Source organism: Rhizophagus irregularis, chromosome 9, assembly GCF_026210795.1.
Source record: "Rhizophagus irregularis chromosome 9, complete sequence".
NCBI classification, from domain to species: Eukaryota; Fungi; Glomeromycota; class Glomeromycetes; order Glomerales; family Glomeraceae; genus Rhizophagus; species Rhizophagus irregularis.
The window spans coordinates 2,511,251-2,529,482 of NC_089437.1; the positions used below are offsets into that span (position 1 = coordinate 2,511,251).

The 18,232-nt window shown below is 30.5% G+C and overlaps 7 protein-coding genes across 7 annotated transcripts; 5 read left to right on the forward strand and 2 right to left on the reverse strand.

The window, feature by feature from the left end:
- Positions 1-704: 704 nt before the first annotated feature.
- Positions 705-8,458, forward strand: OCT59_029595 (uncharacterized protein; the record flags this gene model as incomplete). Its single annotated transcript, XM_066144949.1, has 27 exons — positions 705-856; positions 1,007-1,144; positions 1,235-1,348; positions 1,441-1,485; positions 1,554-2,019; positions 2,092-2,305; positions 2,384-2,542; positions 2,640-2,710; positions 2,790-3,167; positions 3,248-3,325; positions 3,393-3,507; positions 3,571-3,954; positions 4,024-4,330; positions 4,405-4,597; positions 4,670-4,802; positions 4,884-5,016; positions 5,092-5,186; positions 5,265-5,401; positions 5,480-5,695; positions 5,760-6,133; positions 6,227-6,585; positions 6,661-6,728; positions 6,798-7,254; positions 7,323-7,684; positions 7,748-7,822; positions 7,896-8,123; positions 8,195-8,458. 27 exons carry the CDS (start codon positions 705-707, stop codon positions 8,327-8,329), a joined length of 5,586 nt encoding a protein of 1,861 aa, XP_065994778.1. The 3' UTR covers positions 8,330-8,458.
- Positions 8,459-8,540: 82 nt separating this feature from the next.
- Positions 8,541-9,429, forward strand: OCT59_029596 (uncharacterized protein). The gene is made up of 3 exons (XM_025315661.2): positions 8,541-8,808; positions 8,897-8,956; positions 9,038-9,429. Exons 1-3 carry the CDS (start codon positions 8,605-8,607, stop codon positions 9,260-9,262), a joined length of 489 nt encoding a protein of 162 aa, XP_025182344.1. The 5' UTR covers positions 8,541-8,604; the 3' UTR covers positions 9,263-9,429.
- A 189-nt stretch (positions 9,430-9,618) lies between these two features.
- OCT59_029597 (uncharacterized protein) lies at positions 9,619-10,914 on the forward strand. The gene is made up of 8 exons (XM_025315662.2): positions 9,619-9,840; positions 9,907-9,929; positions 10,003-10,072; positions 10,158-10,233; positions 10,317-10,443; positions 10,516-10,572; positions 10,646-10,693; positions 10,779-10,914. Exons 1-8 carry the CDS (start codon positions 9,678-9,680, stop codon positions 10,806-10,808), a joined length of 594 nt encoding a protein of 197 aa, XP_025182345.1. The 5' UTR covers positions 9,619-9,677; the 3' UTR covers positions 10,809-10,914.
- A 1,030-nt stretch (positions 10,915-11,944) lies between these two features.
- Positions 11,945-12,991, forward strand: OCT59_029598 (uncharacterized protein). The gene is made up of 6 exons (XM_025315663.2): positions 11,945-12,039; positions 12,108-12,163; positions 12,264-12,440; positions 12,516-12,566; positions 12,624-12,689; positions 12,761-12,991. Exons 1-6 carry the CDS (start codon positions 11,990-11,992, stop codon positions 12,838-12,840), a joined length of 480 nt encoding a protein of 159 aa, XP_025182346.1. The 5' UTR covers positions 11,945-11,989; the 3' UTR covers positions 12,841-12,991.
- On the reverse strand, positions 12,978-14,230 carry OCT59_029599 (uncharacterized protein). Its single transcript, XM_025315664.2, has one exon. It carries the CDS (start codon positions 14,062-14,064, stop codon positions 13,174-13,176), a length of 891 nt encoding a protein of 296 aa, XP_025182347.1. The 5' UTR covers positions 14,065-14,230; the 3' UTR covers positions 12,978-13,173.
- An 808-nt stretch (positions 14,231-15,038) lies between these two features.
- OCT59_029600 (uncharacterized protein) lies at positions 15,039-16,150 on the forward strand. Its single transcript, XM_025315665.2, has 3 exons — positions 15,039-15,328; positions 15,494-15,760; positions 15,822-16,150. The coding sequence occupies exons 1-3, from the start codon at positions 15,205-15,207 to the stop codon at positions 15,869-15,871; spliced, it is 441 nt and encodes a 146-aa protein (XP_025182348.1). The 5' UTR covers positions 15,039-15,204; the 3' UTR covers positions 15,872-16,150.
- Positions 15,927-18,026, reverse strand: OCT59_029601 (uncharacterized protein; the record flags this gene model as incomplete). The annotated part of the gene is made up of 5 exons (XM_025331088.2): positions 15,927-16,511; positions 16,578-16,637; positions 16,710-17,528; positions 17,619-17,916; positions 17,988-18,026. The coding sequence occupies 5 exons, from the start codon at positions 18,024-18,026 to the stop codon at positions 16,207-16,209; spliced, it is 1,521 nt and encodes a 506-aa protein (XP_025182349.1). The 3' UTR covers positions 15,927-16,206.
- Positions 18,027-18,232: the final 206 nt, after the last annotated feature.

An 18,232-nucleotide genomic window follows, 5' to 3' on the forward strand; every position in this document is an offset into this window, starting at 1 on the left:
CTGTGAATTTTAAAGAAAAACGGTCGAAAGTAAATTTGAATATGTATGTAAAAAATAAATTACGTAAAGTTGGAGTACCATCTGATGAATTCTTGGAACCAAAGTTCCAATGGAACTGATTAATCAACATCTAATGTACGTCACAATCAAACAATGAAGTTTGATTTTTGGGGTACCATAATTTTTTTGTGTGAAAATACTGCGGTCGAGTTATTTGATTATTTGATACAATGTTAATTGTTCAGCAAATATAGTAAGTTGGTGTTTGTTTTTTTAAACAACAATGATTACTTTTGGAACCAAGAAACCATCTTGTGGACTTTTTGGTTTTGATTTCTATTCTGTTATTATATTAATCTGAATTTTTAAATGTAAAAGTATTAACCAAAGAATTATTAATTAAAAAGATGAAGAAATGAGGAATTAACGAATAGTTTGTTGGGAGATAAGGTGGTTTATTACGTGATTACGTGATATATCGGAAATTCAAATCGCAGAATATTCGTACAACATATCGATCGCAATTACGTATCTTACAAAAAGAATTACGTATATCCTTATGTGTCAAGATTTAGCATTGGATTACGTTTTATCTACCTACGAAAATTTTCTTATTCATCACGCATGTGGTCCATGTGGACTTTGCATTAACGCATCAATATTTAAAGCTCAGATCCATAGTTAAATCTGCCCAACTTAATAACATGTCTACTTTCTCGGAAAATCTTCCTTATTCCTCCTCTTTTGAAGGAGAAGCTGACACTTTATTAAACGAAATAGTTGAAAATTTATGTTCCTCTGCGAAGGCTCAGGATTGGGGGCCGGGTTGTGGTTTTTGGGTAAAACAACTCAATGGGTAAGAATGCAGCAAAATTCTCGACTTTTTTTTAACTTAAATGTTTTATAAATTATTTATTATTGTTCATTTGTGGAATTCGTAAAAATAAATTAACATTTTTTTTTTGTAATACCCAATTCTTCGGATATAATTTTTTTTTTGTCATAGCTATCTCGACCTGCAACACCCCTTATCTTGTCAAACTCGCGCTCAATTAGCTCGCGTTCTTTTTGAACTTGTAATTACGCCGGGAATTGATACTTCACATGCTGAAGTTTTTTCAAATACTTGCGTACGCTTGCTCAAGTAGGCATAGCCAGTTTTACTAGAATTTTTTTCTTACTTCTTTAATTGGGTATAATTTGATTTATTGATCTGTTTAATGAATTAATAAAGAAAAAAAGATAAAATTGGGCCGGAAGACCTGACACTACCTTGGGAGCCGTTATTTGATATGATTTACAGAATATATTTTCCAAAAGGCCGTCAAAAAACTCTAATAAGTGAATCGTATCCTAAATATTATCTCACAATATATTTTTAATTTCAAATGATCCGTTATATGAATATGTGTGTCCTTAAATCACATCCTATTTTTTTAGTAAACAAATATCGGCTGTAGTTCGTTTAGTAGAACATGCTCAGAGGTAAAAAAAAAATCTCTGCTAAACCCATAATAACAAAATTTGAGTTTTAATTCATCAATCTCTTGTAGATTTTTCCCCCCCGAGGCTACGAAAGATATCCTTGCCAGGGTACTTCCACTTTTTCACGCCAATAACGTTGGAGACGCTTTTACTGTACAAGCATTTTTAGTTCGCTTCCTTCCAATTGGACCTTCAAAAACACCCGAGTATTCACCTGCAAAATGGCTACCAACAATATTTTCATTTTGGTATCTCGTTCCTGGATTATTACTCTTTCAAACAGAATTTATTGATCTTGTGGCTCGTGTTGCCGAGGAGAATGTAGTAGTTGAAGATATTAAACCTGGAAATATTGGGATTTTCACTCAATATCAAGTCAAAACTGTGTTTGCAACCGGTCAAAAAATGATGGAATTACCTGTTGGTAGTTCAAGCAATGGCAATAATAATTATGGAAGAGGTGGTGGATCATTTGGATGGTCTGCACGAGTAGATCAGAGAGCTGGGAGTGCTATGATGTTAAGGAAGAAAGTTGTAAGTTAATATTATTAATCTCTCACTGGTCAATTCGGATGAATAGCATTTCACTATTTATTTTATTATTAGGACAAATTTAAGATGTTGGCTAGATTTATTGTTTATACGATATTTTCATCGCCTAATTCATCTTCACAAGATGAAACGACTCTTACACACTTATCAAACATGATTCAAGCTACTGAATCATTTTATCATCCAAGTAATTTTGGTAGATGGACATTTTCTATCGTCAGGTTTTTACAATTTCTTGGCTGGGAATTCTTAAAGCGATGGACAGATGGTGAGCCGTTAATTCTTATCGATGATAACATTCTTGTAGTCCTTTAAAAATTTAACGAATCGTATAAACAATTTTCAGAAAACAAGCCGGAATGTAAAACTCCAGAATCGCGTCGATTGACTCCAGAACTTAGACGCCAGTTTGTTCTCACTCTTAGAGGTGTCACATTCCTGTCAATGTTTGGAAAGGATTCATTGTCTGTTGGTTCAAGTCAGGCAGCTTTGAAATATTTAGCATGTATCTTATCATTACTAATAATAATTCATAATTTGATAAATTACATAATATAATACATAATTCCACAATTTTACACTTATACTGAATTATTATTTAGGGCTGGAGCCTACATTAATTTGCCCTGGGTTGTTAGAACGTGTTTATCCTTCTCTTGAAACCTTGACCGAGGTAACAATATTTCTTTGATTTATTAATTTTTTATAATTTGGTACATTAAATTTCAGTAATTTCTTATAATGGCTATAAGACGCATAGGACAACATCTTCGATTTCTGCACTTTCTCTTTTGGCCATTCCATTATTTTCTCGATTTCATTATCCAGCTGGAGGAAAGCATTTAGCACCCCTTCTTCATTTAACAATTCCTGGTATTGATATGAATGATCCAATAAAGACAATTTCATCTTTAATATTTTTGACACATGCGATCATGGGAGTCCCGTTAAGAGATTTGACTGAAGGTAGTTCCGTTGAGTCTGGATTCAGATGGACCGGTATGGACATTGACGAAAGAGAAGAAGACAATATGGAAATTGATGAACAGGAGGAAGATGCTTTTTGCAAAGCTAGTACTGCGGAATTTGAAGAATGGCTTGCAAAATTTTTAAGACGCGTCTTTACAATTGTATCCTTCGCTTAATCATTTATATTAATCAACCATAGTAAATATTTATATATTCCTTTACTTGAATTTACGTTAATTAGTTCGAATATCTTCCACAACAGGAACGAGGAAAATTAACTTTACATAACATGGAAACAGGATTGGTCACCGTGTTATTGGTAAAATACTATAATTTGTATTACAAGTTTATAACAATGAATTTATTATTTTATTGAATTTATGTAGCATGCTTGTGAGATAGTTGGTATTCAAATGTCTGAGCAACTTCAAGATATGGCACTGAAAATGGTTATTAATTTTGCGTCCACAACAGTACTCCAGAACGCAACCAAACCAATGGGTGAGGATTTGAAATGAAAACTCGGAAATTCGATTTTGTAATAACCAACTGAATTTTTTATAGGTTATTTATGTTCAACTCTTACTAGTCCTAACCGAAGCAAGGCGCTTGCCCAATTCATTCCGCTCTGTCATTCAAATATCCTTAATGAACTTCAACATGGTGCATCATCAACACCAACTACTTCATCAACGCATCATATCCAATCTGACACGACATTACATTGGTATCAGTGTATTCTTTATCATGTAGCTATGTCGAGTGGATCTGAATTACTTAAATACAAAAAAGAATTGATAGAGTTAGGGAAAGAAATGGTGCAAAGATGTCGTTCAAGGAAAGGTTACATGTGGACAGGAAAATTCATTCGGATGATGTTAGTGGCATTGACGCAAATATATCCTTTAGAATGCCGAAATGTTGATCCGGAACGATGGAATTCCGAAGGTGAAATAAAATTCTTCTCCAATACCTTACTTAAAGTTTAATATATTGAAAATTTTTATTCTGTTTTAGAATATATAAAAAACCATCATAAATATTGGGTTGAACCAGGATGTCCCGAGAATATTAACATTGATTGGCATGTACCAACAGACCCAGAAATCGATTTTGCAATGGAAATAATAGATATTTTCTTAAAACCTACTCTTAGTCGAATCGAGGACTTAATGACAAATAAAACTGACGAAAACGGAAAGGTATTAAGCAACCGTGAATTGACTCACGAATTTTGTCGTCGATTCAGTGTGGTTAGAAATTGTCTTAGTGGAATGACTACTTTAGTAGAAGACGACGGTGATGATGATATTTCGGAATTCAAGTAAATTATGAAGCTGATATCTCAACCACTTCAGAATTCTGGAAAAAAAAGATTAACAAATTTTGACATTATAGAGATGAAGAGACCGAAGCTGTAAGACCAACAAAATCTATACCTGCTGGTTATTGCTTCTCAGATTCTAACGATCCACGAAGACAAGGCGCACGAAAATTACGAAAAGAATTGGGCGAATTCCTTCATAGGCTTGTTACATATTTCCGAACTCAACGGGAAGATGATGTGGAAAGTTTAAAAATCCTTCTCAAGGTTCGTTATTTCTATTTATTTATTATGTTGAAATACGATACATCATATTTATTTATAGTTTTATTGTTTTAGATGATCAAAATTTATCTCACAGATCGGGGAGTTGAAAAATCCAAATATGATGCGAGTAAACGCGGTTATCAATATGCGAAAAACATGTTGAAGACTTCTCGTCATGATAAGAAATATCCGCGCTATTTGCTTGGTAAATTAATCTCGCATTTTCTTTAAATATTATTGGATAAATTATCTAAATTACCTTAATCGCTTTATTTATCGTCTGTAGTAAAACGAGCTTATCAACAGCACTTGTGTCGTTTAAAACAAAACGCATTTGGTCGCGTTCGAACACGATTGCATGATAATTTACTAAAGGATTTGGTTGAATTATCGCTAAGTTCATACTCAGAAATTCGAAAGTACGAAATTTCAAATTTATATGTAATAGTTTTTTTTTTCATTTTTTATTTAATTTTTTTTTTCAAATTTTTCAGGATAGCACAATCTCATTTGACAAACGCGTCTCGTTGCTTTATTGGCACAAAACCCCTTATTATTCCAATTTTATTGGATGCTTTAAAGCCTACTGGTATTCAAAATCTACTGAATTATCTGAATTAATTATAACCTTTTTTGGAATTTTTGTTAAAATTGCTTTATATACTAGACAAGCCAAACTCTGAAAGGATGAAAGGTGCACTATATTTGCTTGGTTCCCGGACATACATGTATACGTGCCTGAGGGATTGGCGGTTTGTGCCTAAATTTATTATTCAAATTTGTCAAGCTCAGCATGATGATAAGGTTTGTGAATTTCTTCATTATTCTATCTTATAAAGAAGTAAGATAAAAATTATTACATTCTCATTTAATTTTATTTAGCCCTCGGTACAAGAAATGATACGCAAAGTATTTTACGATTACCTTATGAACTATAATAATACTGCATTAAAGACGATTTTTACTGATAACTTGGATAAAGCAATAAAACAAGCCTTAGAGACTCTTTCGATTAATATGAATGAAAATAAGTATAATAAAATTCGGAAAAAAGCAGAGGATAGATTAGCTATGCAAAAAAGAGAATATTATAATCTTGTAGGTTTAAAGTTATGTTAATTTTGTTTCAACAAATTTCAATTAAATAATTATCTATATATAGGTCGATACTCTTTTAAATTTGGTCAAATCAAATACGCTTCATTGGCGCTTCGAGTCAATGGCTTCGAACTTCTTAGATCTTTTAGTACGACCAGAGGCACCAACCACTGTAGATTTAGCAGAGCATGTAGCCAAAGGCTTAACTTCAGAACTTCCTGCCTTAAGACGTATAGCTATATCAACAACGACGAGAATATTATTTTATATGAAACAAAGAACATTTATTAAGGGTGACCTTGAGTTAATAACTTTAGGTAAATCGGAAAATCCTTTAAAAAGAACTTACGAAACACCATGTCCTTTACCAGAAGGTTATACAGACAACTACTTAATATCGGGCCTAACTCCAGTTGATGAAAGTAATGCAAAAAATATGTTTGTATCAAATAATTTTTTATTTCGCTTATTAGTTTATTTATTAAATTCTCGTAATAAATTAATTATGCACTATTAATCTAATAAAAATAGGATTCTTCAAGATAAAGTTAGTGTTGGATGGTATTTATGGCCTGAAAAGTTTGAGGTATATTCACCACGTACTGCAACAAGCGTTATGCCAAAACTTAATCCAGATTCTGAAGCTGCTTATAAAAAATTACTTGAAAGTTTTGAATCTTCTAAGTTTTGGTCTACTTTATTATCATATCTATCACAAGAAATTTCACGAGATAGAGAAGACAATTTTTCTACCAGCAATGCAAATTTATTTAAAAGTATTTTCCAGATTTATGAGGATTCTTTCTTAGAGATCGTTAAACCAGAGGTAACTAAATTATGCGAATCATCGGAGAAGAATCAGCAACGTGCTGCAACGGAAATATTGGCAGGTATTATAAGAGGGAGCAAGCATTGGCCTCTTAATAGATTACAGGCATTATGGAATTGGTTAATTCCTTTATTAGAACACACTTTTAATTCAGTCACTCCGGATTCTCTTGTATATTGGGAGAGGTTCCTAAGTTATGTCCTGGTATGTAATATATTTTTCCCTTATAGGATGAAAATTTTTATATACTTACTACGTATTATGACATTGCAGCGTAATCGTGACCCACGACGAGTGTTGCCTCTTGTTGATTTGATTTTAAGTTCACATATCGACCCTACATCTCATGCTTCCTTTGCAGAAGCAAAGGAATTATTATTTGTAAGCACACTTCTCAATTCTTTTTCATGGCGAATGCTACCGAGAACACAACCGTTATTAGATGAATATTTCGCAAATATTCGTCATCCTTATAAACAAGTACGCGATACTATAGCAGCAAATATTAATCTGGTGTTGCAAATACAATGGTATCCTTCTGCTGCTAATGTTACAGAAATACTTGAGAGCAATCTCCAAGTTGGCGAGGGTGTCGGGTTTGTAGCATCGAAATTAAATGGAAATTTTCAACAAATATTATCGGATTTGGTAAAATCGCTGGAAATCTGGCGTGCGGAAAAAAGGCCAGCAGCAGCTGGATCTTCAGAATACGGAAATGCTAGCAAGACAAGTAAATATAATTGCACCTTGATCGACGATTTTTATTCTTTTAACTAATTAATTTTTATATTTGTTTAGTACTTGCATGGCTCTATGATGCTCTTACAACGTGGCAGTCCACTGGAACATATCCATTGATACTTCCTTTATTACCTTCTGTATTCCTCATGCAGGACGTTAATGATGACCAAGATCTTCAAGTCATGGCTACCCATGTCTTGAATATTATCGCATCCTATCCATATCCTCCTGATATGGTACCGATGATGATTGACAAATTTGTTGAGATCTTGACGGAATCTTCAAGTTGGCATGTTAGAGTAAAAGCTTTACCTGTGCTTCAGGTCTTTTTCTTTAAACATCTTTTTATGTTAAGTAAAGATAAGACAGATAAAGTAATGGATGTAGTCTCCGGAATGCTGAAAGATAATCAAATTGAGGTAATTTAACATCTTTTCATATGTTTGTATACTGAGTATTCTAAACTACTTTACTACATTAAGGTCCGTCAATTGGCTGCAGTTACACTATCGGGTCTAATTCGATGTTCACAAAGAGAAGCAATATCTAAATTAAAAGTGGGGATTAGATCAAACATTATAGAATTTATTTAATTATAAATGTTATTAATGTCATTTTATTTTTATTCAGGATCAATTCACTAAGCTGTTAGGGACAAAAATCCCGCCACGCAAACGTACAGGACAAGCTCCCCGAGCAGCATTACCCCCAGGCTTTCAAGAAGCTGTACTTACTCGCCACGCAGCTGTTCTTGGATTATCTTGTTTGATTGATGCTTTCCCATATGAAGTTCCAAAATGGATGCCCGAAGTTTTGGTTAAACTTGCAGAATGTATATCAGACCCTGTTCCTATACAGGTATGTCATCCCTAAAATGTTCAACTTTTTTGTTTTTAACATTACTAACCGTATATTTTTTAATTGTTAAGACAACTGTCAAGAAGACATTTGCAGATTTTAGGAGAACACATCAGGATTCTTGGCACGAAGACATGAAACAATTTACGGAGGATCAATTATCTATTCTATCTGATATGTTGATTTCACCGTCTTATTATGCATAAAAGTGGTATTTTAAGGATTAAATGCTATCTTAATAGTTTATTATAATTTCTGTGTCGATCGTTTCTAATTTATATAGATTAATTTTGTATTCGCAATAAAAGTGTTATTTAAATGCATTTTCCAAAGCTAGCTAGTTATATAGTAGATGATCTACTTAATCCGGAAATTTCATCGGTTGATAAAAAACCTTAGTTTCAAAGCCGTCAAATTAAAATTCTGTTTACGTTTATCTTTTAAGCTCAAATTCTTCCAATTTTTTATAAACTTTGATAAAATGAATAATACAAGTTACTGGACAAACAATACATCTAGATCTTCAGATCGAGCAAATTTACTTTCAGGTGGTAGTAACAGTGATTCTTTCCTCTCAACAGGAAGGAAAATAAAACATCATGATATAAATACGAATAATACATTTGAACAACAAAATGATTTAAGATTGCAAGATTTAAGTTCAAAATTATCCAGTTTACACAAAGTAAATTACTATTTTACTATAAACTGGGTCTGAAAAGATTTGTATGTATTTCTAATATTACCTTCTCTTTTTAACTGGAACGTTTTAGATCACACTTGATATTCATAATGATGTTAATGACCAAGTTAATAATGTCCTTGATGAATCGGTTTGTTTTTATTCTCATTTATTTAATTATTATTTATTATTTTTTTTTTATTGAGATCTAACGTTTACTTAATATATATAGGGAAATTCATTTACATCACTTAGAGGAGGCTTAAACGGAACTGTGGGAAAACTTAAACATATGACATCGATAAGACACAGACAACATTTGTGTTATTTAATTCTTTGTATTATAGGAGTATTTTTCTTGCTGTATAATTTTTGGGGATTTTGGAGTAGAGAAAACGGGGATGAAATTGGGATGGCCAGAGATTTTAATGATAACAATGCACGGAATGATGTATGATAAATAGATTAAAGACAGGCCGAAGGAAAAAAGATAATATCAAAAAACTTTGTAAAAATAATTCAAATACTGTTATTTAATATTTGTAGAATTACTATTATCGTAAGAAATTAGTTTAATATATCATATTTAATTAATGTAGTTTAATAAATCCCAACTTGTATTACGTAGACTACACAAGGTAGATCTTTTATGAATCTGACCAATAGCCATAATAAATGACATTCGTTAAACTTTAATTAACGGCATGTATAAATAAAGCATGAAGCATATAATTTTGCATTTGATTATCGACCAATCAAATGAAAAGTCTGACAATAAATTTTTTATAAATAATGTAAAAAATATATAGCAACGTAGTTTTGTTCATCTTACCCTTAATTATATTTTATATTCTCGAGTTTTTTCCAATAACATGTCAAACGTATCAGATCAAGACGATGATTTGACTCCTAGTCAAACAGCGGGTTATAAAGTTGGTGAAAAGAAAAGCATCAACGAATATAAAGATTTAGATGCTGACGATGAATCTCTTGCAAAATGGAAAGCATCCCTCGGGTTAAACTCTACTTCAACCGGTAAGGAGTATACATCTTATTATGAATAGAATTTTACGGCGAGATTAATTTATACTTTTATTTTAGGCCCTGCTGACGATCATCGAAGAGTATGCACTGATTATTTTCATTCTATTAAAATTTTACACGTTAAACATATTCGTTTATTATCTTCGAAATTAGGTTGTTATCTTGCAAATTGCATTAGAAGTTGAAGGAAGAGATGATGTTGTTTTAGACTTATCAACTCCAGGTTGCTTCTTATTATTTTTATTATAATTGATAATCATGAATGATGAATTTTATGAACAGCAAATTAATTTTTTTTTTCTTTATAGAAAAACTTGAAAATGTTAAAAATACTCCATTCACGATCAAAGAAGGCGTGGAATATCGTTTGAAAGTCAAATTTAGGTAAATTCTATATTTTCTATATTTTCTATATTTTCGGAAAAATCGTGCGATATTCAATTTATATATTTTTACTTATTATATAGAATACAACATGATGTTGTTTCCGGGTTAAAATATTTACAAGTTGTCAAGAGAAAGGGAATCAGGGTCGACAAAACAGAAGAAATGATTGGAAGTTACGGCCCAAACGCCGAACCTTACGAAAAGAAGGTATGTGATATATTTATTTGTTATATTTTAGCTGATACATTTTTTAATTATGAATTTATTTATTATACATAGTTCATGGTTGAAGAAGCTCCCAGCGGTATGCTTGCACGTGGACATTATGAAGCAAAGGTTAGTGAGACTTAAAATAATTTATGATTCTAAAAATAATCAAGCAGTATTTAATTTTCGTATTTTAAAATAGAGCAAATTTATCGATGATGATAACGCCACCCACATTGAATGGTCCTGGGTAAGTGTTATTTCATAATTGATCTCTACCTATATAGTTAGAACATTATACCGATTTTAACATAATATTTCCAATTAATTATTAGTCTTTTGATATCAAAAAGGATTGGGATTAATAATTTACTAAAGTATATAAATTTCTAAATTAAATCGTTAATTCAATAAAATATTTATCACACAATTGATAAAATTTTTTTAATTTTAAACCAATTATCAATATTAAAATATAAAATGAAATGAAATATTTCACATAATTCGATGTAAAACAAATGATAAATTTATCTGCAGTTAATTAGTAATTCGTGTTTAAGAAAATATCTTTTCTTAATATAGTAAACAAAGTGTACCAAGGGTGATGTTCAACGAATAACGACGCTGATCAACAATGTTTTTATAATTCTTTGGTATTTTTAGCGGCATATTTTTTTAATTAAATTTTAATGTTGGATACTAGGAGGTGAAAATCAGTGAAGTCATTTAGAATTCCTTGAATAATCGCGTAATATCAAAGTATCAATCTGGAATTATTGGACTAAATGATTGTAATATACCGAATAATTGATAATTTAATATATTTATGCGCATTGAATTGCTACAAGCTCGAAAAACAATATATTAATCATATCGATTTGAAATAAAGATTTCCAATCTATTTTTTTAGATCTGAGCGTGGGACTCACGAAGATACCATAGAAATGATTCCAAAGAGATATTTATATTTATTTATTACAGATTATAGATTATCGTTTATTGTATGGCGAGATTGTACAGTTATAACTAACTATTTGTAAACCCTTAGTTTTAGAAAAACAACAACTTAAACTTTAAAATTATAAACCCATTTGCAGAGTGGGTCCTCAACTCCATGATCATTATAAAATACCTGTCACCTTTTACACCCTAAACCCGCTAAAATAGATAAAATAGGGGTGGCCACGGCGAACCATGACAACCCCAACTACCAGAAATTATGCGCTCGAGACATCCATGCGGATGTTCGGAGCAGTAGCCGCCAGCGCTGTGCAATGCCAGCAACCATCACCCGCATCTCTGCCTTGTTGATCACAGAGATGCCGCGCCAGGTAAGTATGAAAATACTAGGAAGCGGATATCGATTGCTTATATATGGTTTTTCAAGGTTGAGAAAATTATGGGATCTCATGTGATTGGCGATCCGCTATCTTACATAATTTTTATTGCCAATCAAAAACGATGGTTTTGTAATTGATTTTAGATTTTTTTTTTTTTTGGAACCAAAAAAAAACAAACCCTGAAAAAACACGTAGAATTTCTTTTTATGAACGTTCTTTTTAAAATTATGACAGGCGCACGAGAAGATGACCGACAGTAGTATTTAATTTTAACTTCGGCATAAAATTATCGTATGCGTATTCATTTAATTTGTCTTTATTTAGTTTCAAAAAACAAACGAACTACTACAATAATTATAATAATAGAAAAAATTCTTTCGGTAAGAATTAATTAATTTGAATAATTTTTTGTATCTTGTACTAAATAGTATTGGTTAAAAAAGAAAGGTCATTAAATATTAATTCTACTATCAACATCAGGGACGATCACTCCTTATTCAACGGCCACACTAAATTCAGCATCATTTACTTCAAATCATAATTCATTTGTATCAGCGACCGTTCCTGGTCCATCTTTGCCTAGTGTGAAACGGCCTCTAGAACACTCCCCTGTTAATAATTTTAATGCTCAAGAAGTTTCAAATTTTTTGAATAACTGTAACTACTCTTAACGTATTGTGTGATTCAAGTTTAAAATTTTAGATTAAGAAAAAAATCATTTTTTTTATCTAGCTTGGAAGGAAGCATTGAGCCAATATTATGATAATAATCTTCCCGAAGCCGGTAATTATAAATAAATCTGTTATAATCAAATTTAAAATTAATTTGGCCTTCTTTTAGAAAAGCCGGAGTTGCATAAATCTACTACTTGGGAAGTTAGAAGTGGGCAAGTATGGGGACAAAGAGGTTAATTCAGAATTTAAATATTTTTTAGATAACTTTGTTACCATAATATATATATTAATACTTTTTTTTAGGAAATTTAATGGCGAATGGCAATGATTTCTTTGCCGAATTGAGAAAATCATCACTTTCTCAAGCATCAAGCATTAATTAGCTAAGTAAATCAAATGTCAATGTTAAACACGTTTAATAATTTTGCAGTATAACTAATTATACCAAATATAAAAAAGTGATGAATGAAGATTTTTTTTTTTGTAGGATTTCATATTGTAAATAAAATCAATATCAATTGAATTATCAATTGTAAAAAAAAAGTTTGTTTCCAATTTTTATTATATTAAAAATTGATAATATATTAATCTATAAAATAAAAACAATAATAATAATGGAAACATTGAAACTAAAGAATACTCTATATATTATTAATAAAAAAAGTCCAAGTTTTTATTCCTCTTTAAATATATATAACTAAATTTAAAAAGATCGTCTATTTCTTGTCAGCATTAGATATTGAACCATTTGTTACCAATCCATTAATAGCACCAGATTCTTTCCATGGACCTGCATCCGAGAGCTGACAGCCTCCTTCACAATCACATTTACCACCGAAAGCGACGGGTAAATTTTCAATGGGAATGTTTTCCAATAAAGTAGGTTGATATTTTGAATTAAGAATAACAATTTTAGCGGCAGTTACTTCATCTAACAAAGGTTTAACTAAATTCCAAACAGAAGAAAATAACATGGGAGCATTAATTATATAAAATTTACCCATACGTTCAGGATAATAATTTTGACCGATGTTAGAAGCTTGTTTGACAAAACCAAAAACGTTCGAAAAAGAACGTATACTAACTCCCTTAAGGTCAAGAATAGTACAAGAAGTTTCAATTAATTTTCCATTTTTTTCAGAACAAGAAGGTAATCTAATATCGGCCAATTTTTCATATTCAACAACTAAATTTTGAATTTGTCTCTCAATTGTCGTAATTTGATATAAAGCCTTTACGTCAACCTTACCAATTTCTTCAATATAAATTGGTCTACCATCCTTATCGGTTTTATGATAATATCTTGGATAATATTTCATTACTTCATCACGTTCTTTATAATCAAATGTGGCTACTAATTCATCTACGCCAAATTCTTTACGCCATTTTTCACAATCCGTAAACATTTTTTTTGTTTTAACTAAATCAAATTTACGTGCACGTAAAAATCTTAGTAAACATGCGTCGTCATGACGTCTTTCATCAAATATTCCTTCTTCCTTAACTTCTTGACGGAATTTATCTAATATTTCTTCTTGTTGAGGACTTAAACTACCAATACGTCCTGTATACTTTTGTTGTTCGGTCGAGTTTGTTGATGGAGGCATTTTTAATGTGTGTAAAAAAGTTTTATTAGAAAGATTGTATAAGAAAATAATAAAGAAACAAAGTCTCTTGTTAGATTTTTAATAAAAAAAAAATTGTGGTGTGTTAAGATGGTAAAAAGGTAAGAGATTGTTAAGATCAAGTTTTATTTTAAAAAAAGTAGCGAAATAGAAAATTATTTTCAAATATTTAAATCTTTTTTAAGTATTGGTTAAACCAAAAACCGTGTAAGGCCTTTTTTAGGTAATTGATAACTTCATATCTGTACGCCCACATCAAAAAAATCAAGTGTACGAATCAAAGTGTATCACAAGAGTATAAATTAAAAAATGTAATGCTTAATTTATGTAACATGTATAATTTAATGAGAATGAACCACTCAATTATCTTTGTTTATTTTTTTTTGTGCTTTGTGATCCGATATAATAATGTATAATCAATGAAAATAGCCGAATCGATTAAAAAATAGGAACTTGCCGGACGTATTTCTTTCTAAAAAAAAGTTAATTAAACCCGATTTACCATATATACCATACAAAATATTGAATAATTAAGAATTTTTTATGTGAAAGGGAGTAGGAATAATTTTTCCAATTTTTTTTTTTTCGTCCATAAATTGAAAGCCACGTAATTATGCTATAAATGGAAAATAAATAAAATAATTTGAAATCTGATCCACCAATGCATATGCATTTGATCTCGTGTAAGGTCATAGGTTGAATCTAAGAGCATTTGAAAGCATTACAAAATCATGATTTGACACATAATTAAAAATATTTTCACGTGATACATTTTTTAAATCCAATCACAGGTTCCCGATTTTCTTAATTCCTATTATAGAAATTTTTGCACTATGCATATTAATTATGACAAAGTAGAACTAATAACCAATGTGTGGAATTTTTTTGTGTAACTGAATAACATGACTCATGACTGGATCATATGTAATTAAGATATAAAGAAGTGTTTCTTCAACATCTAATTTCAAATAACCAGTTTTGTTGGTTTTTCTTTATCTTTAATTGCAAATAAAAGTGGCTAGATCACGATTTAGAATCATTTCCTTTTATTATTATTATTATTATTATATTTTATATTTTATAGAAATCAAATATTAATATATATTTTAGCATTACTTAAATATGTCATCAACTGCTGCTACTGCTAGGGATATCCCTACTATAAAAAAAGCCGAATCCGGAGCATCGCTCCCGGCACATTACAGCACAACTCCTTCAGGAACAATTTATTCTAGTACACCTGGAGGTAAAGTATATTACGACGCGTTATAAACATAATTTCCATAGAAGAAAAAATTTGTCGATTAGGTTGCTTCCCTTAGGATCAAAAGATCAAATTTCTAACTAGTTGCTAAAACTAATTTACCTAACTAATCAATCTTTTAACTAATTACCAACTTTGGTTAAAAAGGCTCAAGAATTATTTATGATCGTACAACATTACTTAATCTTGCTCATTCCCCGTTGGCAAAAACTCCTCCATCTAATCTGGCTTATGTCCCCGGAGTAACGAAAGTTCCTCATACCGAAAATGTCAATTCAACAAAATCTAATAGTAATAATGTTAAAACAACTCAAGTAGAAGGTCACCTAGCCCCTCCACAAACTCTTCCTATTAAGTTCAAACAACATAATAATAATACAAATGGTACTGAAAGTGGTGATGATGATGCTCATGGTAGGTTATTGACGTTACTGTATTTGATTGGATCGTTTATTGACATACTTTTCTTTTGTAGATAATAAAGATCATCATGATCATGGTGTATTTGATATGGATATGGAATAAAATGAAATATTTTCTTTCATAATCAAGTTATAATCAGTATGCTTAAAATTTTTTTGTACAGGAATTCATAATTGTATTTTATTTTCAATTAGTTTTAGTTCTTCATTTTGTTTTTTCTGAATAAGATTTTTTGTGTTATAGTCCTTCATCTTTCGTTTTTAAATTATTTTTTGTAAATAAAATGCAATTTGTCAAGCATATATAATTGAAAATATAGTGAACTCTTAAAAGTTCAAATATTTATAATATTTAATATAAATTAAAAAAGTTTATAACTTACAATATATTTTTATCTCTCTCGAATCTGGAATTCTGCTTTCTCTCTTCCATCATTTCTATTTAATGAACTTTTTCTTAAGAACATAAGCAACAATAATGATACATAGTACTCCAAAAATATTCTTGATTTTCCATTTTCCTCTACTACGTTTATTAGTAAATTTTGGTTTAGAAAACAATAACCAATTTAATATATTGTAATTTGTTTCTTTATATGGGGCATATCTTCCTTCTAATAATTTCTCCGAGAAAAATGGTGATGTCAATACACTTCTTTTATGTGTAAATACTTCGAATGATTTACGTCCATGATATGCACCCATTCCTGATGCTCCCGTTCCTCCAAACGGTAAAGTTGGAACTAAAAAATAAATAATGAGATGATTATGAGATGAAAAGAGATAAGAAAAATTGAGTATTAGCTTACCAGTAGCATGAATAAGACAGTCATTGACGGTTACTCCACCAGATCGGGTATTATTCAAAACTTAAAAAAAAAGAGAAAATTTTTAACACATTTCTCTTTTTATCCATTTCTCATTTTTGATTCTTTACTTACTGTATTGGATAGTGCTATTGTCGTTACTAAAAGGATATAACGAAAGAGGATATTCTTTTTCATTAATAAAATTAACGGCTTCTTCAATATTATCTACAGTAACAATAGGGAAAATAGGGCCAAAAATTTCATCCTCCATTAACCTATCATTTTTAGGTACATTTTCAACAAAAGTAGGTTCAATAAATAAATCATCCCGATCAATTTTTCCTCCAACCACAATATTTCCTTTGGTTTTTTCTAATAATTTTGCTAAACGATCAAAATGCCTTTGATTAATTATACGAGCATAATCAGGAGATTTTTGAATATCGTCACCGAATTGATCTTTTAATGCTTTAGGAATTTCTTTAAGTAAAGCCTTTTGAGTTTTTTTAGTACATAAAATATAATCAGGTGCAATGCATGTTTGACCCGAATTAAATGATTTGGCCCAAATTAATCTTTTCGCTGTAACTGAAAAATTAATATTTTCATCTAATATTACAGGACTTTTTCCTCCCAGCTCAAGTGTAACTGGAGTTAAATGTTTTGATGCTGCCAACATAATCTTTTTACCTATAGCACCTGATCCTGTAAAAAAAATATGATCAAATTTATATTTTAATAAATTTGTCATTTCCGTTTCTCCTCCATTAATACATTTATAAGCTTTTTGATCCAAATATTTCGGTAGTAGTGCGTCAATTGTTGTTGCTGTGTTTATTGCCAATTCTGATGGTTTAATTATTGCGGTACATCCTGCTGCTATTGCTCCTACCAAAGGTAATAATACCAAATTAACTGGATAATTCCATGCTCCAACTATAAGAACTAATCCTTTTTTTTTAAAAAAAAAAAAATCAAAATAAAATTAGTAATATATATAGCCTATTCAAACAACATTCCATAAAAAAAAGTAATATTTACCAACAGGATCTTTTCTAATATGACATCTATTTAATTTATGTGCAAGACCAACTTCAACATATTCTGGAGAAGTCCATTCGTCTAAATGCTCAATTGCATCTAAACAATCTTGTTTTATCATATTAATTTCTCCTAACAATGATTCAGTTTTATGTTTATGCAAATCATTATATAATGCTTCACAAAATTCTTGTTCGTTTTCATCCAATAAATTATATAATTGTTCAAGTTGTTTTTTACGATAATTTAACGGTCTCGTTAAATTATTTGAAAAAGAACTTTGAAGTTCCTCGATAATCTATTATAAAGGAAAAATCAATTTTTTCATAGTTAAATAAATCACTTTCTTTAGATGGATACAAATAGTACCTGAGGAAATTCGCTAACGTCAGTGTATTTCAATGTCATTATATATACGCATATATAAAAGAAAAGAAGCGATCTCTAAAATTTAAATTATGCTTATAAATAAACTTTTTTCTCGTGCATCAAATTGCGTACATCATGTGCTCCATAGTAATTATGATATAAATGGTGAAAATTGAATTATATTTACTTAGTACTGTAAACATCTGCCGATCATTACCTAAACATTACAAAATATTTTGGGTTTT

What these genes read in the sequence shown, in the direction of transcription:
- OCT59_029596 (XM_025315661.2), top strand. Translation starts at nt 8,605, where the DNA reads ATGAATAATACAAGTTACTGGACAAACAATACATCTAGATCTTCAGAT. An exon ending in AATTATCCAGTTTACACAAA is followed by an intron (nt 8,809 to 8,896) that starts GTAAATTACTAT and finishes GGAACGTTTTAG; the next exon opens with ATCACACTTGATATTCATAA. An exon ending in ATAATGTCCTTGATGAATCG is followed by an intron (nt 8,957 to 9,037) that starts GTTTGTTTTTAT and finishes TAATATATATAG; the next exon opens with GGAAATTCATTTACATCACT.
- OCT59_029600 (XM_025315665.2), top strand. Translation starts at nt 15,205, where the DNA reads ATGTCATCAACTGCTGCTACTGCTAGGGATATCCCTACTATAAAAAAA. An exon ending in TTATTCTAGTACACCTGGAG is followed by an intron (nt 15,329 to 15,493) that starts GTAAAGTATATT and finishes TTGGTTAAAAAG; the next exon opens with GCTCAAGAATTATTTATGAT. An exon ending in TGGTGATGATGATGCTCATG is followed by an intron (nt 15,761 to 15,821) that starts GTAGGTTATTGA and finishes TTTCTTTTGTAG; the next exon opens with ATAATAAAGATCATCATGAT.
- OCT59_029598 (XM_025315663.2), top strand. Translation starts at nt 11,990, where the DNA reads ATGAACGTTCTTTTTAAAATTATGACAGGCGCACGAGAAGATGACCGA. An exon ending in GCACGAGAAGATGACCGACA is followed by an intron (nt 12,040 to 12,107) that starts GTAGTATTTAAT and finishes GTCTTTATTTAG; the next exon opens with TTTCAAAAAACAAACGAACT. An exon ending in TAATAGAAAAAATTCTTTCG is followed by an intron (nt 12,164 to 12,263) that starts GTAAGAATTAAT and finishes TATCAACATCAG; the next exon opens with GGACGATCACTCCTTATTCA.
- OCT59_029597 (XM_025315662.2), top strand. Translation starts at nt 9,678, where the DNA reads ATGTCAAACGTATCAGATCAAGACGATGATTTGACTCCTAGTCAAACA. An exon ending in CCGAACCTTACGAAAAGAAG is followed by an intron (nt 10,444 to 10,515) that starts GTATGTGATATA and finishes TATTATACATAG; the next exon opens with TTCATGGTTGAAGAAGCTCC. An exon ending in CCCACATTGAATGGTCCTGG is followed by an intron (nt 10,694 to 10,778) that starts GTAAGTGTTATT and finishes ATTAATTATTAG; the next exon opens with TCTTTTGATATCAAAAAGGA.
- OCT59_029599 (XM_025315664.2), bottom strand. Translation starts at nt 14,064, where the DNA reads ATGCCTCCATCAACAAACTCGACCGAACAACAAAAGTATACAGGACGT.